Source organism: Melospiza melodia, chromosome 1 (genome assembly GCF_035770615.1).
Source record: "Melospiza melodia melodia isolate bMelMel2 chromosome 1, bMelMel2.pri, whole genome shotgun sequence".
NCBI classification, from domain to species: Eukaryota; Metazoa; Chordata; class Aves; order Passeriformes; family Passerellidae; genus Melospiza; species Melospiza melodia.
The window spans coordinates 15,646,570-15,672,326 of NC_086194.1; the positions used below are offsets into that span (position 1 = coordinate 15,646,570).

Consider the following 25,757-nt stretch of genomic DNA (forward strand, 5'->3'; position numbering starts at 1 on the left):
TCATAGCTTCAATGTTTTAATCTTTTATTTCAAGTCCAACTTGGCCTTTATATAACAAAGGATTTTCCCAACTTTCCTGGAAGCTGTGCTGATTCAATACTTTCAGGCTTTTTGGGGAACTTGGTTTCAGTTGAAAAGTTTCTAAATTATGGGAAATACTGTTTGCATGGCACTCATTTACAAGATGGCATGGTATGTGAAAGAACAGGTGTGAAAAATGAAGTGAATAAAATTGCTTTTGAAATACAAATGGGCATTTCATGGGCTTCTGTCAGGACAATGTCTTTTCTAAACTGTAATAAGTATTTAATATTTCTTTTTAGCTGGATGCTTTCCTTCTGAAATTAAATTACATAATATTTCTTTACATGCTTAGTTTAAATTAAAATTCATAATTAAGCCTAATATGAAGTTACAAGATTTGATTTAATGCTTTCTTCTAGTGCCTGTACTAATGTACACTGTATTAGAAGGTGCAGTCGTCATTGAGACGCTTTGTTCTTTTAACAAAAGGTACCAAAAATAAATTTGGTTAGGGTCATAGTGGTCTAGTTTAATACTGTTATGATAATAAGTCCTATAATTACTTTCAGGTAGTTCTTCCTTCCCAGAGGATGAGGTTTTTAGTTTTGATGTCTGCTTAAAGCATGAGGATGACAGTAAAATTAATGTCATAACCTTTGCAGCCTATTTATCGCTTTCTCTGTAATATCCTAAAGGATTTTGTGTAACATCTAAGATAAATGTCTTAGTATGGACAAGCATTGAATTAGGTTAATTGGGTTCAACTGATATTCATATTCAGTGTGTCTATCAGGACACCTGTTTCAAATAAAAGACCTGTGGGTATCTTCCTGTGAAAATTGCTTTGAAATTATTACACGTATATGCTCTGCTTCCTTTGGATGTTAAAGACTGAATTACAGTATGGGATTTTTTTTCCAGTTTGCTTGCTATTTTTGCCTCTTAGGAATAATGAAATTTATCCTTTCATTCTCTGGTAACATGAGGAATAGTACAGGCATGATAGAGGTTATTTTATGGCATTAAGAGAGATTTTACTTTCTAATTTTGTCCAGCTTCAACTCCACTTCACTTGAAATTCTTATAATAGATTTCTTTTCATCTCTGAGTACTCAGCAGCAGATTTCTAGAAAACTAATTTGAGTTCTGGAACACTGAGACTTGAATGAGTTTATTTAGGGCCTTATGGTAGAGTTATAAACTGAGCGAAACAAATTTTAAGATTACATAGAATTTTAAAAATTTTTATCATTTTGATAAGCTCTCAGGTGGAGAAGAATTTATGATATTGGCAGATAGAAATTAATGTATTTGGAAAAAAACAGTATTGGATTGAAATATAACCAGAGAAGAGTGAAAGAACATTTGCCTCTTCAGTACTCAATGAAAGCATCAGGACATACTGAATTATTAGTAGCTGACCAGCCTAAATCTTTTTCTGGATATAGCAATGTAAAAGAAGTACAAAATTTAATTACTAATTTTAGTTCTAAGTGTAGCTTTTTTTGAACATCAGCATGTTTTGTTTTTGTTTGTTTTTTGTTTTTTTTTTTTATGGGAAGTAGTCATACCAATTCAGATTTATAGTGAAATGGGAAAAAAACCTCCCAAACCCGCTCAGGGCAGGCATAAATAGTTTTGTGGTTATAATCTTCAAATTCTAAAAGTTTAAATCAATGTACTGTACAGAACTTTTTAGTTATATTGCATTTTCTGTTTAGGACATGCATAAAATGTGTGTAGACAATAAATATCTGTTAAACATGTTAGAGCCTAGCAGAAAAGTGTCAAAAACTGTCAGAGGAAGGATCAAAAAGACAGAATCACAATTGATGTATTTGAAAACAGTGTAAAACACAGATGGGACCAATGCACAATGTTTATGGTTTGCTTTGTAAACTATATGTAGTCAAAGAAAACATGCTTTAACACATAGTGCATATAAGGATGGATAGAAAAAAATGGAGGGATAAGAATTTGTCCCGATTTCAGAATCTTGAGCTCTTCAGTTTTTCCAAAAAGGGAGATTGCTTGATTAAATATCTCCAAAAATAAAGTGTAGTGAAAGGTTCTTTCATATGACAACAATAATAAAAATACTATTCATGAATTGCTAAAAGAAATTATCAATGTTAATTGGAGAAATTATACTATTTTAAAATTATTATGATTATTATTAAGAGCAGGTGATCAATGTCTGTCAAATAAGGAGTGATTTTCTAGGTTAATACCATTACCTTGCTGCAGTTAGAGTTGAATTCAAATCAGAGATGCCTCTGGAAAATGTTTGGATTTATATGATTGAATTTCGTGTTGTAGTGTAGGGGTTTGTGAATGTGTCTGGGAAGAACATTGGAAAGATGTCTGGAGCTTCTATTTCCTGTTGTATTCTAAGAATTGTTGATCTGTATCCCGAAGTCTGGTTTGTTGTCATTCTAAAAGTAGATAGTAACTATAGATGAGGCACCCTCTTAACATTATTTAATGCTCCCATACACAGGGAAAGACCATGGAAACCTAAAAAAAAAAAGGTGACTTTGAAATAATAATTTTGAGAAGCTTTATTTGAATATAATTTCTCAAATTATTTTTACAAGAATATGTGTTGCTTTAAATGTTTCAGTGTGTTTTGGAGTCCTGTAAATACTGAGGGGGGAGAAAAACTTCAGACTTTGATTCTCTGAAAAGCTGTTATTGATCAATATGGCCTTAAAGAAGGATGTCCTACAATGTGGGTGACAGAAGTTGGAAAGCCACACTGATTTCTGGACATGTCTCACCATTCCAGAATTACATCAATGTGGCCAATGTGTTCCATTCTTGGATGTGCAGAGGGAGCTGTCTGTATGCTCCCACAACATCCATCTGCATTTAGATGAGCCAGTGCGTGTTTGGGTGCTGGGCCTGACAGCTCATGGCTTGGCTGCTCAAGTACCACGGACAGAGGCTCTCTGAGGCAGCTGGGGACCTGCTCATGGGCATCAGGAAGCCACTGCCAGGAGGTGCTGGTTGATGTACCAGCATGCATGTTAGCCATGGCTCAGGACAGAAGGTACAGGTGCCAGAGAGCTTCTCCTCTTTGCTGTGTGAGAGGTTTCCTCACAGCAGCCATGCTCAGTGTTCTTCTGTGCTTTGATGTTGAGCTTCCTGAAAATGGAACTGGTTTTCCTTTTACTTTACTGCTACCTAGAGAACCATCTTCTTCCAGAACCTCACCATTGCTTTTTGAGAGTCAGTTGCATGATAGTAAAGAAATGTGTTCAAGGCTCATTTTGTTTGGGATTTACATCACTATTTGTCCTATGTATTCTGTATTTAAGCAAAACTAATCTTTGGTACTTCATATGCTCAGAAGGTGTGTCTTGAGTGCATGTCTGGCATGTTCTTTATGTAAGGTTCTCCTGGCTGTTGAATTGGTCAGGAAAGTTGGCAATCTCCACATCTGTGCAGCTGGCTTTGTTTGTGGAAATGTTGTAGATGTTCGTTGGTATGAAAGCCAAGATCTGAGTAAATCCTCAAGAAGTTTTAGTTCCATCTGTGTCAGTCAATGGACTTTTCTGTTACCTTCCCGAAGCCTCTGGCTGCATCAGGAGAACAAGAGCTTCATACCCTTTGTGATGTCTAACATGTTACTGGTGTTCAGTTGAACCAAACTAGGATGCAGCCATTCCAAAAGCTGGGCCATTTTATGAAAAATAAATCTAAGTGGATAACAACAGTTTTGTATTGTCATTGTGTTATCCTGTGTCTTTCCTCCCTGACTGTTGAATCCCACTTCAGCAGAGCTTGAACAGCACACTGAGCTGCACTGGAAAGAAGTGGCCAACTCTTCATTTACTGGGTGGCCATTGGATGTAAAGCCATTTTTTCCAGTGCAGTGCATCACATCTTGTTGTAAATACCAACAACACATTCAGGACAGGTGGCAGTGTAATGTTTGGTAGTAGCAAGAGCAAGGTAGTATCTTCATTGTAGCATCCATGGAGGATTCTGCTGGTCAGACAGTTGTGTGGGATCCGTGCAGTCACATAGGATCACAATGATTTGGGTTGGAAGGGACCTTAAAGGCCCCACTGAGTCCCAAAGCCCTGCCTGGGCAGGTAACCTGCTGGATCACATTGCTCAAAGCTGCATCCAGCTTGGCCTTGGGGAGGCATTCATGGCTTCTCTAGGAAAACTGTTCCAGTGCCTCACCACCCTTACAGTAAAGAATTTCTTCCTAGTATCTAATCTAAACCCATCCTCTTTCAGTTTAATGCCAATACCCCTTGTCCTATCTGCAGATGCACTTGTAAAAAGTCCACTCCAGCTTTTCTGCTGGCTGCCTTTAGGTACTGGAGGGTGCTATAAGGTCTCCTTGGAGCCTTCAATTCTTCAGGCTGATCAGCCCCAGCTCTGTTTTCATAGAGAGGTGCTTTAGCCCTTTGATCAACACTGGGGCTCTCCTCTGGATCCTCCCCTACAGGTCCACATGTTTGAGGGGAAATGATTGCTTAACCCTATATTGTCTGTGCTTCTTCAGAATGTATTGCCACGTTGTGTTGGGATTTTAGCCGACTAGAGAATTGGAAAAGTACAAGGCCGTGGCTAATTCCAAGTCCTGCACCTGCAAGATAGCGTGTCCTTGGGCCTAGCTGTAGTATCATAACAAATAGTGAAAGAGACATGAGAAAAAAGAGATGTAACCCCTAAAGAATGGGGCAGAGCTGATGTTGTGGTGTGGCCAATGGATGGTGTAAATTACAGAATATTCATGAGTTATTACTTTCTGTATAAGTGTCTGATGCTCTCTTCAATAAACGGAGCTTGCTGATCTCATATTGAGCCCCGAGTTTCCCTGCACCCAACAAATGGCTCATCCCTGACAAACGGATTATTCTGCAACAACCTTGGGATTCATGACTGTCCTCTTTCCTGGCTTTAAGAAGGTTGTTCAATCACAAGAAGCCTAAGTTAGTAGTGTTGAAATATGGAGAGCACATATAGGGGTCCAAAGAAACTCTTGGTTTAAATCTCTGGTGGTGTTTTCATGAGCGCTGTGGACGTATTGGGATCCATTCTGAAATACAATCTGGAAACTATTGCCATTGTCCTGTTCATTTTTTTTGTTAGTTTGTAAGAAATTATCAGAGCTTCTAAGTATCTGTATTTCTTTCTAGGAACATTGTCGTAACTGTTAAAGGGCATAATGCAGAATCCGTTAACAGTTTCTGCAGGTATGGTATGCTTTCTATACTTTATTTGGAAACTAGATGCTTGTGGTTCAAAATGTGGAAAAAATATCATCATTATTAATCACTGTATTACTTGTGTCTACTACTCTGCTGTGGTATGATTTGGAAAAAAAAGCCATTACTGCAGCATTTATCACGTTAAACAATTACAATAGCTAAAAGTGTATTCTTCTTTAGGGCTTTGCTAATTACTGTTAACACCTGAAGTGCATAAATCTGCTTCTTCTTTGATTCAGCAGAATTAAGTATTCAGGTTTTATTAATTTTTTTTAAATCTTCATATATTTGAAAATCCCTGCTATATTTGATCCCCATATTAAATGGGGTTAAATCTATCTGCAAATTATGCTACACTGTTAGTAGAAATAGGAAGAAACATTAACTTGGATTTTTTTTAATGCCTTTTCTTCAGCATTCCCATCTTTACTAATTTTTTGTGTGTTTAGTTCTTTCTTCTATGTGGTTTCTTCAAAAGTTGTCTTTCATTTGATTTAGTTTTCACTAGGGTTGATGTCTTGATTTTTTCCCTCTGTTATTAGTAAGGGTATTTATGTATTCTCAAGCCTCTAGATGTGTAGCTGTAACTTCAGTTTCCTTTCTCTTTTGATCTGTGTCTCAATGCTAATGTTTAAGTATGATTTTTAACATGAATGTCATTTTTAATGATACTTAAATGTGAGTGAATGTTTGATGGGTATGACATCAGCTCTAATGGACCTTTCAGAACCATTGCTGGTTGTCAGTTAAGTTTCCATTGTTAGTACTTATGTTAATTAGGAATAGCACTATCTATTACTTTATTTGAAGCCTTGAGCTTTTACTGTCATGTAAGTTTATACTTTACCTGTTTTGTGAAGACTGAGTATTTTTATGATGCTTTAATAATTCTGAGAAGCTGTTCCAGAAGCATGTCATTCTGATTGATCTTAGTTGATGAGTTCTGTGTCTCTTGGGACTATTCTTTCAAGGAAGACAGTACTTCCTGTTGGGTAAAGCTGCCCACCCCAGAGTGTGCTCTACATTCTCATGCTTGTGACTAAAGTACTCACTTCTAATACTTAAAAGCATTAATTTAATTTTTTCTTTAAGTAACAGGAATTTGACCCTGTTTATAGTCTTACGTTAAAGACATCTCTGAATAGTAATAGGAGAATAGAGACTGTGAAGCTATATGTAAACTTTAAATTGATTAAGCATTTGCTTTGAAATTTTTTTGAAGGCTTTTTCTTTTTTCTCCTAAATCAAAGTCCATTCCAGTCAGTATCCTGTTACTGACTTGTACCCAGAGGGAATGGTAAAGCTCACTTGGCAGTGAGCTTCCATGCCAGAAGTCACAGAATCACAGAATAAGCTGAGTTGGAAGGGACCCGCAAGGATCACAGAGTCCAACTCCTGGCCCTGCACAGCACCACCCCCAAGAGTCACACCCTGTGCCTGAGAGCATTGTACAAACACTTCTTGAATTCCATTGGGCTTGGTGTTGTGACCACTGCCCTGGGGAGCCTGCCCCAGGGACTAACCACCCTTGAGTGAAGAACCTTTTCTGGATTCCAACCTAAACCTCCCCTGACACAACCTCAGGCCATTCCCTCATGTCCTGCCACTGATCACCAGAGCAGAGATCAGTGCCTGTCCCTCCTCTGCCCCTCACCAGACTGCAGTGAGGTCTCCCCTCAGTGTCCTCTTGCCCAGGCTGAACAGACCAAGTGATCTTAGCTGCTCCTCACGTGGCTTCCCCTCAAGGCCCTGCTCCATCTTTGTGGCTCTCCTTTTTATGCTTTCTAACAGTTTTGTATCTTTCTTACATTGTGGCACCCAGAACTGCCCCCAGCACTCGAGGTGAGGCTGCCCCAGGGCAGAGCAGAGCAGGACAATCCCTCCCTTGCCCTGCAGGCCATGCTGTGCCTGATGTCCCCCAGGACAGGGTTGGCCCTCCTGGCCCCAGGGCACTGCTGGCTCAGGTTCAGCTTGCCATGGACCAGGCCCCCAGGTCCCTTTCTGTGGAACAGCTCTCCAGCCTCTCATTGCCCAGTCTGTCCATACATCCATGGTTGCCCCATCCCAGGAACAGAATTCAGCACTTTGCCTGTTGACTTTCATGTGGCTGGTGGTTACCCAGTCCTCTAATTTGTCCAGATCTCTCTGCAGTGCCTCCCTAGATCATGACCAGGAGTGATATCAGTGTGAAATGATGATACTCTACAAACACATTAGTCTCTGTATATTTTTTTACTATGATGCTTTTCTGTCCTTGTATCAAGTACCACTTGTTTCTTAAATGTAGCACTTTGAAAACATGCAGGGTATTAGTAATTTGTGATGATTTATGTACAGCTCTTATGTTGGTACATTTCTTACAAATAAAACTTTCAGAAATAGATTAGATTGGAAATAGAAGCTATCCATCAGTTGCATTCCATGTGGCATATTTGTCAGTGTTTCTGTACTTGGAGTGTGCTTGTTATTTTTCAGTTAAGTATGGAAGTAATGATTAGTGCAAGTTCTTTGAGTGACAGCTAAACACTTCACTGCTGCCATTTGTCATGTAATAGCAGGTGTTCTGTAATTTAATCCGTACTCCTTCAAGACATCTGTATTTTTCTCAGTTTTAAAATATTTTTTAAGAAGCGTGACTATCTTTTAAGTAGCAAGCAATTGTAACACCATGTTCAATTAGATGCACTTTTCTGAACCGTAAGTATTGAACTTGTCAAATTTTATTTCTTCCTCAGGATTATGAAATTATCATTTCATTCATATGACAATATATGCCATGACAACAATCACTGAAGCATTATATTTGACTATTCACACTCATGTTAAATATTTGCCATTGAGCAAGTGTTGGTATTTTTTGTAATGCTCTATCATGGCATACAATACCACTGTGACTTAGTGAACTGAAATACCGTTGACATTGTCCGATTTTAGAAAATATTTTTGTTAAATGACTCTATCATGAAAGAACTGTGTATCTTAGACAAATATTTTGCAAAATATAAAGCTGTCCTGGTTTGTTAATCTAATATGTTTTGTCTTTTTAAAATATCCATTGGAAAATAATATCACACACTAAAGTAATAGTTTTGTCCTTCAAGGATGTTTAATTTAGGTTTTTTAGAATCATAGGTCAAGTGTGGTTCTGCACATTTTGTATCCGTGTTAGTATGGTGTTTGGTGCTGGGAGATCTCAAACTTCCATTAGCCTTGTAAATGTGTTTCTTAGCATCAGCTCTCACTTTGCTGGAACCCCTGCTGCCTTTGTATCATTAACATAAATGCAGGTGCAAATAGCATTTATGTACTTTGATAGAAAGCAGTTGGAGACGTTTCACTGTGGGACACGACACTTTCAGATTGTGTGCATCTGTTCAAATAATGTATCCAAGCCAGTGACATGAATGCAAGGATAAAAACATCTGCCCCTGAGACCATTTGCCATACAGCAGATGCTTGCATCTTTATTTATGCAGATGGTTTGTGTGATGAGCTGAGCAATGATGAAAGCGAGAAAGTTTGACAAAGATTTCAGGGTATTCCTTGGGATGGGAAAATCTGTTGGTAACAGTGCTTTGTTTTCATATGTCTAATGAAAGAAGAACATCTAGTGTAAATAGTAGTGGTTCTAGTAACATGGACGTGCCATTTCAGGCATTGACCAGATTAACACAAGGTCAGTAAAGGATTTTTTTTTTTTTTTTAATCTCAGGCACAATAATTGTACTGCAGTTATGGAAGATGTTAATAGAAGTTATTACTTTCAAATGGAAAGGCTCAACTGCTTAGCTTTAGGCTGCTCTCAAGTTATACAAAACAGTGAATTGACTGAAGAGTTTGCAGAGGTAGAATGTTTTGGAAAACCAAGCTAACTCATCACAAAGTTGTTCAGAGGTTGGATGCGGTTCTGTACCTGATTCTGTGTCTCGGGGGATTTTTCAGGACAAGCTGTGTTTAACATTACAAGATTATTAGGCAAATGATTAGGCCTGTGTGTAGTTTGGAACTGGCAGTGGGGCAGTGCCCAGTGTGAGCCGCGGTGTGAGCCGGGCTGGCACCGGCGGGACGGGCACCGACTCCCTCTGCTGGCTCCGCTCCGGGCTCGCTGTGCGCCCGCGCGGACACGGCAGCGCCGGGCTGCGGCACACGGCCGGCTAAGGGCACCATCCTCTCCTTGCCATCCTCTCGCTGCCAGGCCTTCTGATCCATTATCGCCTGTCAGCAGTGTGTGTATTCCACTGTTCCTTTACAGCACATCCAGCCCCTTCTCTTGAGAACCAGCGCTGCCTTTAAACAGCATGGTGGCTGGCATGAGCAAGCTAGCAATGTCAATAAGCATTGCAAATAATTGTAATTATGCACTGGGGGAGGAAAACCAGTCAGATACTGTAATTTAAATTGTTTTCTGCTGCATCCTACTGCCAGTAAGGTCTAGCTGTGTTCAAGTTCAGCAGCAAATGATAATTTTTTATATTAGGAAAACTAATGTTTGCCTAGCTAGGAATAGTATTTCAGAAGATGTTTTAGTTTTCTTATGCTGTCCAGAGTCACGTCTGTCTTTGAAAAAAGATACATACCTATTTGAAGCACTGTGGAGATCCTTTAATCTTTATTTTAGTTTTAATCTTTAGCGGAGTTAACTACAGGTAGCAATGTTATGTGTATCTCAGCCAGAGCTGCAGAGTTTTTCTGAAGAAATCTGGCTCCTGAAGAAAGAAAAGGGGGCACAATTAGAGCAAACAAAAACCTTAGATAGGATTTCCCATTCAAAACTTAGACCACTTAGGTAATTTTCAGTGAAATTATCAATTTAAAAAATCCCCGAGAAGATACTCTCCAGCTATCCTTTGCGTTTGACAATTTTTCCTTTCCTTGGAGAGTGATAAATTTGTGTATAATTTATAACAGAGGACTCAAAATAGTCCAAGCCAAGACTGACAGTATTTTGATCCTCTGTTCATGAGGGAACATTTTTGAGGTTTGTACTACAGAAGTCACCCTGCAGATGTTTTTAATGCCTCAAGTAAAATATGGTTGCTATATCGAGGCAAAGTGGCAAATTAATTGTTATCTATTGCGTACAGTCTTTCTTTAGAAGAAAGTGCACTGATTCTCACAAAAAAAAAGTACTCTTTAACAGGAATAAAACTTTTGCTTTTTTTGTTGTGTTCTCTTTTGTTTGCATGTCGGTATTGAAAAATATTAAATTTTTGGTGTAGTAAGAGGCCTAATTCCCTTACTGAAGTGAGTTGAACTCTCAGTAAGATATAGGTATGTTCTCTTTTTTTGAAAGAAGAGAAAAAATCTAATCAGAAATTATTTTATGATTTTATTTATTAAATGGTTCTACTTGACCTTTTCACACTGCATAGTTTTTGAAGAATTTTGCCTTCACTTTTTAGCAGTCTCGGTAGTTACTGTTTCCTGTACTTAATAGAAAATAAGTCCATTAATTACTACTTATATGTGGCATATTGAAATTTTGTCTGTGCTGATTTGATCTTGATGGACCCTTTAAAAATAACTTTACATTGATAATAAACTTTACATTGATAAATTTACAGTGGATGAATTACTGTTCAGGTCCATATCTTTCCTGAAGCTCACTAAAAGAAATTTCCACTGGCAATTCTCTCAGGAATTTTGAAAAATCCAATTTCAGGTGTTTATCTCCACTTTCTAAAGTACCTGATTTATATTTGCAATGCTGTATGGGGGTTATGAATTACTGGTTTATGACCAATGCTTCCATCACCTCTTTGAATTATTTTCTGAACAATTAGTTCCCCCAAGTGGCTGCATCACTGCAGCCTTGCTTTGCAAATCTTCAGGGATGGTGTCCTCTGTGGAACAGAATGACTGAGCAAAACCAACAAAGATAACCACTGGACTTGCAGTGATAGCAAAATAATTTCCATTCTACTCACTTGCATCCTGTCAGATCACCAAGGTTTCTAGATGATGCCCGCTTTGAGGCTGACATGATTGGTTGCTGAAACTAGCAGAGGCATAAAGAAGCTGAAACACAGTCTTTGATATCTATCTAACAGTGGCTCTCCAGAAGAAGTTCTGTGCTCAAATAGGAATTAAATTCAATCATTTATTTGTGTGGTTGCAGAGGCCAGGCACCATTTTGAGCCCTTAGTTCTTATACTGCCATAGTCAGAAAAGTCTGTGTAGTTTCTTCAGCTGTAAAGGTGGAAAAGGTTATTAGTAATTACAGATGCTTTATGTCTAGCTTTCTTTATGCCAGTTTTTATTTCTTGATATGAAAATATTTTGATCTACTTAAGACCTATTAATTTTGTTGACCTTAATATGAAATGAGTAGCTTATAACTTGAAAGGCTGTGCCTTCAAAAAATGGAAAGCTTTTAAAGTTCACAAACACTGCATGAGAGGTGCTAAAAAAGCATTTAGATCTGCTAGTAAATGTATTTTAAATTCACTGCAAAAGTGTCTAAAAATCTCTTATGTATATGTATTCTGACTCTTAGGAAAGACTTTGAAGACTTTCTTCCTTTATACAGTAGCACAAAAAAGGCTTTTTATAATAAGAGGTTGTGTTAAGCCATGCATTGCTCACATTATATATAGGAAGCTGCTTTTGAATAGTGATTACGTATAGTGATTTACCTATAGGGATTTTTGAATAGTGTGGCTAATACATTTCAGGTCTCAACTCAAAAGGTTGCCTCAAAGCCGTTGGTCACTCGTGGTTCCCTACAGAAATACTATTTCATACATATTTTAAAAGTTATTTGTGGTGGGACGATACAGAGATCCATGAAATCTAAATCTATGAGAAATCAAAAATTATATCTTAATTATTCCTGTTGCTAATGCTGCTGATATAGTGACTAAATTTCTCACAATGTGTTAACTTGTGTTTAACAAGTCTGCTTTAGTATGGGTATTTTTTATGTTATACTTTTCTCTGGGGACAGAGATACTGAAGCCAAGATGCTGGTGAGAGTGATGGGCAGGTAAAAAGTTTTTTCCTTGTATCTAGTCTGAATCTACTTTGTTTTAGTTTAAAACCATTATGCCTTGTCCTGTTTCTGCAAGCACTTAAGTGTCTCTGTCTCTCTTTTCAGCCCTTTTCAGGTATGGTAAGGCCCCAGTTAGGTCTTCTTGGGGCCTTCCCCAGACTAAACCCCATGTCTCTCTCAGCCTTTCCTCATACAAGAGGTGTTCCATCCTTCTCATCATTTTTGTGGTCCTACTCTGGACTTGCTCCAGCAGGTCCATGTCTTTCCTGTGCCGAGGGCCACAGGGCTGAGGCAGTGCTGCAGGTGGGTCTCAGCAGCTCAGAGCAGAGGGGCAGAATCCCCTCCCTCCCCTGCTGCCCACGGTGCTCTGGCTGCAGCCCAGGACACTCTTTGGGCTGTGAGTGCTCGTCTGCAGCTCACAGTCAGCTTTTCATCCACCCCCAGGTTCTTGGCAAAGCTGCTCTGAATCACTTTGGCCCTGCCTGTATTGATACCAGGGACTGTCCTGAGCCACGTGCAGGAACTCATGAGCTTCCCATGGGGCCACTTCTTGATCTTGTGCAGGTGCCTCAGGCATCTCATCCTCCAGGTGTGCCAGCTGCACCTCTCAGCTTGGTTTTGCCTGCAGACTTGCTGACCCAAGGGACACCACGTGTCACCCATCTCCATGTGGGCATTGGGCTGTTCTCCATGAGCATCAGCCAGTTCCTTATCCATCCAATAGCCAATATCAACAGAGTCTGTACCTCTCCAATTTAGAGAAAAGGACTGTGTGAAAGGCCTCTCCTATGTACACTTTCAAATAACAGAGGGAAGGCAATTCTGGAAGTTGAGAAAGTGGTGTAAACTATTTTTTTTTCTTAAGTTATGCTAGATTTGTAAAAACTTTGGCAATATATGGTTAATAGTGCAGAAAGGACATTTCAGGCAACACCAAAAAACTCAATTAGAGAGGAAACTGGAGAACTTCTTAAATGCAAACTATATACCCATGATCTTGGATTACTGTATGACTTACCTCTGCAAGGTGACAGTTTATACTAAAAATAGTTGTGGCTTATTCCCATGCTGAAAAACGCCACTAGAAATTTTAATGTTGAACATCCTCTTTAATGGAGTCCAATTAATGTAAAAAAAAGTGAACCTTTGTTATTTCAATGTGCTCTTCTTCTAAGAAGAGTCTTTTGGAGACAATTTAAGGAATCCAAAGAGCATTCCACTGCTCACAGAATTTCTTGAAATGCCCTATAATCCTAATACCTTAAAATAATAAATTTGCACAGTCTGTAAAGAAGACTTTCCTAAATTATAAAATGCTTATTGCACAACTAGCAAATCACATTTATGCTTAAATCAGATTTACTTATATATAGCTTTAAAGATACAGCTCAAAGCTTCTAGAATTTTAACAAATTATTTTATTCCTCCTTTGGAATACCAGAATAAGTTTTGTAAGTGTATTTGCACATTCTGTATCTTAGTGTATATATGAATGATCTACAGGGCTTTTCCAATCTTGCATTAAAATACTTTGTTGTATTGTTTATTTTTCTATGCCAGTTTAAATTGCACAAAAACACTCTTAGGTAAACATAGTTATATTACTCTTTAAAAAATCAAGTACTAAAAAGGTAAGAAATGTGAGATTCCTCTTCCACCTCATGTGTAATGTTGGTTACCTGTCTTAAGTCTGCATTTAATTCCCATATCCCACTCTGACTCTTTGGCCTGGACACTTTTCAAGTCTCATTTCTAGCCTTGTCCTTTTTCTGCTTGCCCTGTATATTCTCCTGTTTCTCTTCCACACTGTCAGCTCTGCAGTTCAGAGATAAGGAGAGGCCATTTCCCAGCTTGGGTGCTTGGACCTAAAGCCATAGTTTGGGGAAAATCCAGCCCAGCCTGAGCAGGAGCACATTCAATAGGATGTAATCATTGGAAGAGTTAGCTGCTTGAAGGATCTACTGAACACATGCCCAGAGTCCACAGCTTTGCCTAATTTGGGTAGTTTTCACAGATGAAAGAGACATTGCTGTGTCACATATGAAGGTCTTCACCTGATGCACAGATGTGTCACTAGATTTCTTTTTCTTTCCTTTACATTTTTTTTATGCAGCCATACTGAGAATGGCTGGTATTTTCTGTTGAAATTAATTTTAAAAAATTTTCTGACGCAAATACCCAGAACTTTCCAACCAGGTAGTTATTATTAGCAAAGGTAAAAACAACTGCAAATTAATTGCTGTAGTGTATAGAGCTGGAAACTCATGGTTTGTAGGCTTTATTACTGATCTCATTTTGTGCAGGTGTTTGGCAAAACTGCTTTTGAATAAAGAAGTCCAAATTCTGTTTTCTGTAATATCTGCGGTTTATTTGTATGGAATCATGGAAAGTGTAAATGAGCATAGAATTTAGCCCCTGTGTTAAAACTACTCAATAAAGCTACTGAATCTTCAGTTTTTGAAGCATTTTGTTTTGCTGCTGTTGACTGGCTGCCATGACACTGAAGCTAAACCATCCCATCTGTTTGCCACATTAACCAGCTTTACTCAGTTATTAAGCTATCACCTTGCATTTGGCATGTAACATATTTGATTTTAAAGTGTATTTTGAGGAGAGAAAAATGGCAAAGAGCAAAAAGCCATAGTTTTCTTAATGCATTAACTGTAAGTTAATGTTTTATTAACATTTTATATTGTCTTTTTCTGGGTTTTATTGGTTTTGGGGGTTTGGTTGTTTTGGGTTTTTTTGTCCTGGTATCTATTTATAACTGAAGCACTTTTGCAGGTGGTGTTTTTTTGCATGCTAATCCTGCAGAGAAACATTGTGTCCAACAAAGTATGCTGGGTCAGCAAAAGCAAGAAACTTGTGCTGGAAAGACAGTATCCACAGGTATTTAGTGTGTATGGAGATTTGGCAAAATGAATGATAAACTATCATTGGCAGAAAAAGATCTGATGTTGTGTGTTAGACAGTTGTGCATTTTTTTTCTTTCCCACAGAAAAGATACTCTTCCTTTCAAAGTCAGCAAAAGACTCAGCAGTATTAATATTTATTGAATACTCATTCATCTTCATCTGTATTCTGCCTTGTCCTTCAAAACAAGATTACTCTTTTTTTGGCGTTATTTTCTCTCATATGTCAATTCCTACATAAATGAAATACATATGTGCACAGCTGAGGTGGACCTACAAGGATTATTTAAAAAATGAATACTGTTACTCAGTGGTTTCTGTTGAGGCTGTTTGGTGGTTATTTTCAAAATTGACCAGATAGTACTGAAAATTAAATTTCTTCTGATACATTCTACAGCATCTGAGTTCAGCAATGTTGTGTGCTTTACATAGGGAACAGACTAAAGGAAGTTCATAAAATAAGGCAGACTAGGCTGAGGTAGACCAGACTTGGATGGCTTGTGAAGGCAGGGGAACCATGAACAAGCAGCAATCCATGGAAACTCCATTTCCTCCAGAGGAGTCTTCCCAGCATGGATCTGTCAGAGAATTTAATGCATCACTGATTTTTGTGTTGGTGTGTCACTGTCCACTTCTATACAATTTTAAGGTTATTTAGAAGGGATGAAAGCTTATGATATCCTACAAGTATCTGAGGGATTTGATACTTGCAGGTCCTAGCATGGGAACCAGTAATCTTTTAACAGAGACTTTTAAAGTAAATAGGTTGAACTGCATTTGGTTTAGCCTTGTGTGTAATTATTTAAAAGTGTCTACCTGTTGCCCCAGCTCCACACTCATCTGAAAGACTGAGGACACAGCAGTTAAAAATGAGCTTCACATCCTTCAGATATTAAATCTAATGCTTTCATTTATTTCCTTTGTTATTAATGAAAATTTTAAAGGAAGTATAAAAATTGTTGCCTTCCAGTGAAGGATTTGCAGATTTACTTGTAGAAAGAATGTTGTCTAAAACGAAGGACCATCCTGATAAATGCCATTGCAGAGCCTCCCTTAACTGAAACTTCCCCATCTTAGGTGAAAGACTTCATGGGATTGCATAGGCACAAAGGCTTTTCCTCAGATCACAGATGACAAGTCAAAATGACTCCTTTGAATCAGAGACAGAAATAATTTGGAAGAAATGGAATGCCCCTGAGAGATGCATATGATGTTTCCAAGCTTCCTTTGCACAAGCCAGCCAGCCAGAGCATATTCAAGTCCTTCAGTGTGGTGAAGCCATGAATTACTATAGCTCTTGCTGTGTGCAAAGGGAGTTGTGGAAACTTTTCACCAGCTATAAATGGAAAGCAGAATTTTGGTCGCTGATGATACTTGAATGCTCTGGGTGGGGTCAGTAGAACCTCCAGTCTGAATTGACTGGCTGCTTTCTCCTGTCCAAGATGCTAAGTAGTCTTGCACCAGTTCTTCCAATTAGCTTTCCCAGTCTGCAGGCAAAATGTTAAAATGTTATCAGAGCCTGGAGCATCATCAGGCAGCTAGTCTGTGTCTAGCCCTGCTCTATATTTAGGCACTGGCTAAGCAGCTTAACCACAGTAGCTGTGTTGGAGGGCAGGGAAATGCAGAGTTGAGTATTCCTTTGCTTACCAGAGGCACTGCAATGAATATTTGTGCACTAAAATGTCTAATGTAAACTTGTGAAAAAGGAGGAGAAAAAAAAAATTGTACTTAAGGTTGGTACCAAACACAGCTTGCCTGGAAAACTTATGATAAAATTACACTAGTTGGAAAAAGTGTCTACATAAAAATCCCTTCTCAAGCAGTTTTATCCATTCTTAGTATTGTGTTACCTGTGTAAGAAGGGTATTGATCTAAACAGACCTTGTTTCAAAGAGAATCTTGTGTTTGATATCGGTGAAGGTCTTGGCTTTTAGAGCAACACTCTCCTGTGGAATGCTGAGAAAATCTGTGGAGAAACTTTCTTTATAGAAAAGTGATTTTACTGCTTAATTCTGCATTAGGCAAGTCAATGCATTTGAGAAACATATGGTTCTTTTTAAAGTTAATGCCATACATTATTTCTACAAATATTTCCTCCTAACTTCAAATTAACCTTGCTTTTATGGCTGCCATTTGTAGAGATGACATTTGTGTCCACAGCAAACCTTCCACCTTTTCCTGTTACCATTGCTTGAAGAGTGGGTGCCTTGTAACTCAGAGTAGCAGGGGTAGTAATCTGCTGAAACTCCAGCATTCCTAAAAGTTTTATGCAAAACAATAAATGAAATTTTGAAATAAAAAAGGAGAGGAAAAGGAGAAATGAGAGAGAATGGAAACAGCTTCATGTTGAATATTATGGGAAGCTGAATAGCTGCTGACTTGGAGAAAGTCTTTATTGTCAATGTATGACAAGCATAATCTGGATAAATAAGAACTGATTCTGTCCCCTAAAAGGAAAGTACACTTATTCTGTTGTCTGCTTTATTTAAGCTATATGATTTGACCTGTAACTATCATTCAAGTTCAGGGCTAGTTTGGTTAGTGATTGCAATACTTCACATAATTTTATTTTTCTTCTCACAAGTACTTAAATTGTTTACTCAAAAGCAGCAGGAAGATACCTTGTAGGAAACAAATCATCATCTGACTAGCAGAAATCTTAGTAGCTGAAAATGTAAAAATTTCTATATATTTAGTGACTAGATTAAAAAAAAAATTAAAAATTGAGACTAAAAATGCTGTAGGGAAACAATTCTAAACATATCATGTTTCTCCTTTTTTCAGGTTGCACAAACCTGGATTTAGCCCTGTGTGCAGGGATCTCTGTTTATGTAGGACTTCCAGGTGTACAGTAACCCAGTCTGCATAGAATGTCTAGAAATTCGGAAGGTCTCTACAGCCATTGAGCAGAGAGAAAGTTATGGTGGTGCCCAGTAGTTTCACTTAACTGGAGTATAAAAAAAGTGCATAATGGACTTGGGGTTTGATGCAACAGAAGGCAATAAAAGGATCAAAGGCTTATGCCCTGCATAGTTACTGCTCTATGAATCTGCTGATCAAAGAGTTTTGAAAAGCATCAGGTCTACCAAATATGAACAGTTCAGTTTATACGTGATTGCTCAGTGAATCCAGCATGTCCTGAAGGCAGTGGCTTTACTGCACATGTGCACACCATGAATATGTATATGTGTGTGTCCAGGAGTTCTGGTCATGAAACATGATATGTCTGTAAACATGATAGGTCTGTAGCTTGCGGTGCTTGTTGCAAAGTGTGTGACGTCTGAGAAGAACATCCAGGATTAAGATAAATTTACTGGAGTTTCCTGTGTTGGTACTAATTCACAGTTACCTTTTTAAGTCCAGAATCACATATAAATGCATTTGTAATACAAGTCTTTAAAATGGCAAGGAATGGAAACTTTCCTGTGGAATTATCGTACTGCAGTATTTCAAGGTTGCAGCATTTAGTTTCATGTATTCAATTCAAATGTGATTCCTCTCTCAAATGATTTTTGCTTATGTCCAAATTGCCTTTCTGCCTGGAATCTTTGTAGCTGAATTTTCACCAGGAAACCTATTCCAAGTTTGGAGAACTGGAAGTGTCAATAATTGAATTTGAGAGTGGGTAATGAGACTGATAGGTGAAATGGTAGTGGTACAATTAACTATGTATCAACTCCTTTTCTGTGGAGTCTGAAAGGTCAGCAGGTGTCTTTGCTACCTAGTGTATATTATAGCATATGAATTTTATGGTTTTCCTTTTGTTTGTTTTCATTATCGTCACTTTTTTTACTAAAAACATTTGTGACTTTTATGAGCACAAATAGAAACAGGAAGAAATTGTTATATAACCTTGATAAATTGCATCTTTCAAGGAAGTGTTTAAATCATTAACTGCAGTAGTTCTGTTGTGCATTAGTGTCACCTGAGTAATTTTTGTGATTGGGTATTAAACAGCAGTTAATATTCACATATTTTTTCAAGTCTTCCTTGATTTTATTATACATTGTTTGCATGTTTTGTAGGAGGAATTTTTCTAAGACTTCATCAGGCAAACTTTGGTCTGTATCTGATAAAACCCACAAATTCTAAATAGTAGAGAATGTCTGAAAGATGGCATGATTCTGTTTGTTATACATGATCAGAGCTGGTGCTCAGAGAAGTTGTGTGTCATGGAGCTTAAATCCTGTCCCTGCTTTTCCAGCAGAATATTGCCAGCATGCTCTCACAGCTTTTCCAGGGCTGAAGAGGCTTATGGGTGTATTTGTTCTGAAATGTCATGTAGTTTCTAACCTAGAATGAAACATCCAATGAAGGTTGGATTAAGAGAAGTTTTTTTTGTTCAAGCATGTTGCTTCAGACAGTACTTTTGTCTATGAAACTAACAATTCTAGATTTAATTTGGTGGTCATTTGGTGGTCAAGCTTATTTTTAATAAGTGTGTAATAGTGTCCTTCATAAGCAGTTTTATTTTTGACAGAGTAATTTTAAAAAATACTGTGTATAATTTTATATCTGTTTTATGTTATCTTTACAGATAAACAGAAATCCCCTTCGGATATAATACAAAGTTTTCAGAAGAAAAGTCAGTTTAGGACCATTGCTCCAAAAATGGTACCAAAAATTTTAACATCTGGAGTGGTTTCTTGCCTTCAGTCATCTTTGCCTGAGCCGATGACACCAATTTCAGCTTCAGGCTCTAAGCCCCTGGTGGTGCCAGCTCAGAACTATGCTGTCATGCAGGTGGCTGCTCACAAGGGCACCTTTTCCCTGCTGGCTGTGCCCTGTGTTGCACCTGCCCTAACTCAGCAAGTTCAGCAGTCAGCTGTGGCCCCCTCTGAAAACCTAAAGCTGCCCATCCCCAGGTACCAATCTGTAAGAAATAAGTTGCTGAGTGACAAAAAACTGACACAAATCTCTGGTTTGAGTGCACGTAACAAGATTCTTACCAAAGCACTGATCTCATCACAGACTTCCCCCATGACTGCTCTACATGAAGACTGTCCTGAAGCTCATTGTAGTTCAGAGTCAGCTGAGCAAGGGATGGTAGCAGACTGTGACTCAGCTGAAATTGGAGTTGCCGCATTAATGAATAAAAGCAATTGTGTGGAGTCTAGATCTCTTTTAATGAACAAAGCTAAAATTGCTAGCAATAATATTTCTGGACCATCTGTAGTTGAAGACTCTCCATCCAAGCCAGCAAGTACAACTAATCCCATGAAACCGAGTCTACATTCTGTGAAGTCAGCATCGGAAACCACAAGAGAGTCATTCCTGACATCTGAGAAACTAAAGGAAAAACCCACAAATTCTGCAAATCCTGTTGCTGTCTTGTCACCAACGGTTTTTGGCAGTACAATTCAGATGACTCCATCAGCACCAAAAGGAAAACTTCCTATTTTGCCTTACTCCAGAATGAAAAATTCAGTGTTCTGTAAATCTAAGCAGAATATTAATGTTATGGACATACCTGATCATTCACTAAAATCTGAATGTGAAAAGATTCCATTTTTGATGAAAACCAAAGCCTTTGATAAGCAATTAGGTGTATCATTTACACAAGTCCCCAAACAATCCATTGGTGAAAACACCTTCTCTCCCTCCAGCAAAGAGGATGATGTCGACAGTCTTAAAAACTTGAGCAGTGCAACCTCTAAAAGAAGAGGCAGGAAAAAAAGAGCCCCGGAAGATTTATTGGCTTTTCAGGCCAAACGAAGGAAATGCATCATTAATAAGTTTAGAGAAGGAAGAGAGAGGGCCAAGGTTGATATTGAGGCCCCTGAAGACAACCAAGCAGGAGCAGTGAAACGGTACCGCAGTATCAGACCGAAGCCCGTGGTGCTTGTGCAGGCGCTCGCGCCGCTGACTCCCGCAGCCATCGTGGCGACCCCATCTCGTGGGCAGGACTCCTTTTTCAATGGGTCACTCACCAGTAAATGTGTGAGTTCCAAGCACAGTGATGCTCCGTCAGCCAAATCAAGTGATCTAAGCAGAAATGCACGTTCAGCTGTCCTTAGGGTGGTGCACAGGTGCCATGTTTGTAACCACGGGTTCCGCCTCAAGCACCACCTCAAGGACCACATGAACACGCACACGAGGAGGAGGCCCTACAGCTGCAGGATCTGCAGGAAGGCATATATGCACTCTGGGAGCCTGAGCACCCATATGAAGCTTCATCACAACGAAGGCAAATCCAGAAAGCTGGTGTGCTGTGAATTCTGTGCTAAAGTGTTTGGCCATGCCAAAGTGTACTTTGGGCACCTCAGAGAAGTCCACAGGGTTGTTATCAGCACAGAGCCCTACACTAGTGAGCAGCAGGTGCAAGACACTTCAAAGAAGAGAGACGGGAATATAAAAGAGGCAGAAGAAGCTGCAGAGAGGTGAGAGTTTTCACTGATTAAATGCTAATGAAAACTGGATTTCAAGTTGTCAGTGGAAATTAATAAACCTTACCACTATGAAAATTGTTGCTTTTTTCCACCAAGTGAGATTGCTAATAGTTTAAATATTCCATTTGAATCTAGTCAATCCATTAGACCAACCAGTGTATTTTAGTTGATTTACTGACTATAAATCATTATTGACACTTGAATATCCAAAATAAATTTGCATATAATCTAGTAACACCCGATATGCTGCCACATTTGGGTCAGTTGGTTTCTTGTAGCTAGTGCTTTGTGTTCTGTCCTAGGGGTTTTCCCTAGAAGATAAAGGAACCAATTGCAGTAAGCAAAAACCAATTCATATTTCAGTATTAGCCTGTAGTTTGCTTTCTCTGTTAAATATCATTATTCCACTTCCTTTTAGGGAGTGCTGTGAGCTAATCTGACCTCAGTTTAATGCTGCTTTTGCAGTCACTCAGCCAAGTAGAAAATTTAACATGTGCTGTATTAAGATGGAAAGAACATACTTTTACCTCTGTATTATGATTTTGAGGTGAAATCTTTTGATGAAGTATAAATGTTGCCTTTTTTGTTTGCTCCAGTGCATTTATTTTCACTGAAGAACACTCAGGGCTTCAATGGGACTGCTCACTGCAACACTGCAGTTCCATTCTGCTCATTTTACTTTTCAGAGCTCCACTCTCTGGAGCAGCAGTCAGAATCTTTAATGGTTTGAGACTAAGAAATACCAGTCCTCTCCTGTCAGTCTTAGTAGGTGTCACACAGTGAATCATTCAGTTCATCTGTTTTGTTGGGTAATCTGTCTGATATGTATAAATACACAGTGTTATGAGGTCCTTCTTGTAGATGTTATGAGAGGATGAGTGAGGAGATCTTGTTTTGATTGAGTTAACCAAGGACTGCCTCTGTATCCTTTATATTACAGAGCTCTCCTAAATCAGGGGAGGGGCTGTCCAATTGCCAGTTATGTATTTAAACTTTTCTAAACCATGTTACTGACTTGTAGAAAAAAAAGGCAAGAAACTTTGAAATTTCCTAGTTTCCATCTTGGAAAGGGAGGTGGTTTTGCCTCAAATTGACCTAGATCACTCACTGTAAAAACATAGATTTCTCTTACTTGTACATTGCAGGTAATAGTAATTTTCACTTTTCTAGCACAGCACTAGAAGTATTTGGATTGACCTCTCTGAAACAGAACTTTAACAAAAGTTATCAGCCTTTTATTAAAGGCTGGTGTTGTTAAAAGGTTATTTCTACCAAAGCTAATTTTGGAGGCAATTCTTAAACTCAGAAGTGTCATTTGGTTTCAATTTTTTCCCTAATCAGCCTTACTAGTATTTATTTAGCTTCTCTTTTTTTCCTCTTCCAGATGAACTAAATACTGTAGAAACAATGCCCTTTTTAAATTAAAAGTTGTTCCATGATTGTATCTCTTCTTGGAACTTGAAAGGACAGAAGTTGCCATTGCTCTTCTCTGTCTGGCTAATACTTAAATAGTTTGTATTTCCTTTCTGTAACAGGGGAAATAAGTGCAATTTTGAGGACCTGTTCCATGACCCGGGAGGAGTGAAATTACAGGTCAAATGTGGTCGATGCCAGTTTATTGCAGAATCTTTTGGTGAAATGAAGTTTCACTTATTGTGCTGCCATGGAGAAGAGATTCAGGGAAGAGTGAAGGAAGAGGTTTTGCCAGAAAGCAGAGGAGCAAAGGGGAAACTGGTCAAACATACAAGCCACGTGTGGAAACAGCACAATGAGAGAAGACATTTAGCACAGTGCAGTGCCCATCAGGAGGAGCTGGATAATGTTCCAAAACCAAAGAGACAGATGTTCTTCCGCCATCAAAATAATGTCAATGTTGTACCTAAAAGTGAACCAACCCAGTCAGGAAGTAGTGAAGCCTCTAAGGAGATGCAAAATGTGGGGTTTGGCACACAAAGGAAAAAACCAGAATTTTGGTCTAAAGCAGGCTATAACTGCATCTTATGCAAACAGTTATTTGGAAGAAAAGAGGATCTTTGTAATCATTGGCAGAGTCATCATAATTGTGAAGACCCTTCCACTTTATGGACAATTTTTACTTTGGTATCAAAACAAGGAATTATTGAACTTTCTGATAATGGTGAATATTGAAGCTCAACTCTGCTATGCTACGAAAAACCTTAACTACCTTACCAAATTGTTCTTTCACTGTCTTGCTAAACTAACTCAACAGATGTATCACTTAAAAGGTTTTTAGTTGGGTTTGTAGGGGATTTTTAAAAAAGCCATATTAACCTTTATTTTGGTGACTAGAAAATGTGTTTATTCTGTATCATTCCAGATGGGTACATGGAAGCTGATTATGAATCCTCATACTTAAAATTCATGCTTAAGGAACTTTATAACAGCAAATACTCAATACTAATTATTAACCTCAATTAAATATATTTGCAAGTTAAAATATACTGTACACTCAGAAATAAATCAATTTATATGAAGTAATCTCAGTCTTAAATGAAATTAAAAACTTGACTGGAATTCAGGTTCCGACAGTGCTCCCAGATTTTGTGGTAAATGAATATTTCCATGCAGTTCTCTCAATCACTCAAATGTGCATACATGCAGCCAGCACTCAGGAGCTTTGTAGTCTATAATTTAAGAACTTCTGATTCTTGTTTTCTTGATTTCAGTGTCTTCAAACATATTCATTGCTTGCAGGTGTTTTGGTGTTCAGTTCTGTCCTGGTAACAGCAAAGATATTTGTATTTTAGAAGTAAAAGTTTCACATGTATTTATATGCCTGTAGCTCTTTGGGTTGAAGGTGAGTTGCCACCCATTGAGATGGAGCCCAGACCATCTCCAAGGGGGCTGGGCCTGTCAGGCTGTGAGAGGGTGGAGTTCTGGAGCTTGGTTGTGATGAAAAGGTCCTTGAAACCACTGAATCCAATTTGAAATTGGTGTTTAAACTGCTTAAAGCCTTATGTTCCTCTGAATTATTTTGGGAGCAACAATGGAGGCAAATCTAAGAAATCACCACATCATTCTCCAGCAGAAGTCAGAGCATTTCAGGGAGCAAGCTGAAAGATAACACCAGTAGCATCCTTACAGTATCACTCTATTCATTCCTTCTTGTGGTCAGCTGTAATGGAGGGATTGCAGTGATAAAAGAGTCATGCCTAAAATGGCCTGGCTTGCCTCTCACTGTTTTGCAAAATTTACGGTGATGAAAACATGAGAAGAGGTCTAAAAGTGTTGAGATTTCTGAGTGGGATTCCACAAGCTGCTGCAATATTTTGTGTATGTGTTTTGTTTTTAAACAGTAAAGGCAATTTTGATTACCTAATAGTTTTGAATGTGATTTCTTGTTGTGTGGTGCTTTGCCCTGAAGTTGAACTGTAAAGTAGGAATCAAGAATAACAAAAGACAAAAAGAAAATGCCCACAGAACTGTATTTTCCCATGGATTTTCAAAACTTTCTTCCTACCATCTGTTGCTATAAATTCAGATTTGTAGCTGTTTCTTTGCTTTCATATATTGCTTTAATGGGTTTTTAATGCTGAATTACCTTAAAAGTAGTAATTGTTCTTATTCTTGACACATTCATCTTTTAATGTTACTATATATTACACATTATTTATAATGTTACAATATATTCATATTTATTTTCACTGGTGTATTTGGACAGGAACAGCTATTTTTAAAGTCAGTGGTTTAAATCAGACTGAGGCTGTATTTAACTTAGTAGAGTGGGTTGCATTTAGCAGCATTTTTTGCCCCTGCAACTTAATCCTTTAACTTTAAAAATCAAACAGCAGGGTGTTTTCCATGAAACAGAAATGTGAGAACAATCCCTCCTTCCCATAGTTACACTGTGTCAAAGGGAAGTTCATTCCCAGTATAAAGCATGCATTTTATGAGTTGGGAAAAAACATTTTAAAGTTTTAATCATGATATTTCTTTAGAATGAACATTAAATCACCCGTCCCAAGGTATAGTTTAAAATGATCTGACATAAATTCAGTACTGAGACAGAGTCCCTTCTGTTCAAGAACAGCAGCAGCCATGGCAGAGTGGCCCTTTAAAATTATTTTCAAAGGTGTTTGTTAAAAGCAGTGGTGCATCAGAGGCAGTGATGTCGGTGATTTGTCTGGGGGTGCACTTGCCCTGCAGGGGGAGGTGCAGGGGTGATGGGAGGAAGGGGCTGGAGTGAGGG

The 25,757-nt window shown here is 38.4% G+C and overlaps 1 protein-coding gene across 9 annotated transcripts in view; it reads left to right on the plus strand.

Annotated features, from left to right (window-relative positions):
* ZNF438 (zinc finger protein 438) overlaps positions 1 to 24,887 on the plus strand; it is a 70,529-nt gene extending 45,642 nt beyond the window's left edge. For 6 of the 9 annotated variants that reach the window (XM_063148914.1, XM_063148933.1, XM_063148942.1 and 3 more), the window contains 4 exons: positions 5,184 to 5,240; positions 15,031 to 15,135; positions 19,696 to 21,538; positions 23,083 to 24,887. In XM_063148914.1, the coding sequence (XP_063004984.1) occupies positions 5,213 to 5,240; positions 15,031 to 15,135; positions 19,696 to 21,538; positions 23,083 to 23,695 (2,589 nt within the window). In that variant the 5' untranslated portion in view covers positions 5,184 to 5,212 and the 3' untranslated portion in view covers positions 23,696 to 24,887. The remainder of the gene's footprint in view (positions 1 to 5,183; positions 5,241 to 15,030; positions 15,136 to 19,695; positions 21,539 to 23,082) is intronic. The other 3 variants (XM_063148961.1, XM_063148952.1, XM_063148969.1) reach the window with 2 other exon arrangements.
* Positions 24,888 to 25,757: the final 870 nt, after the last annotated feature.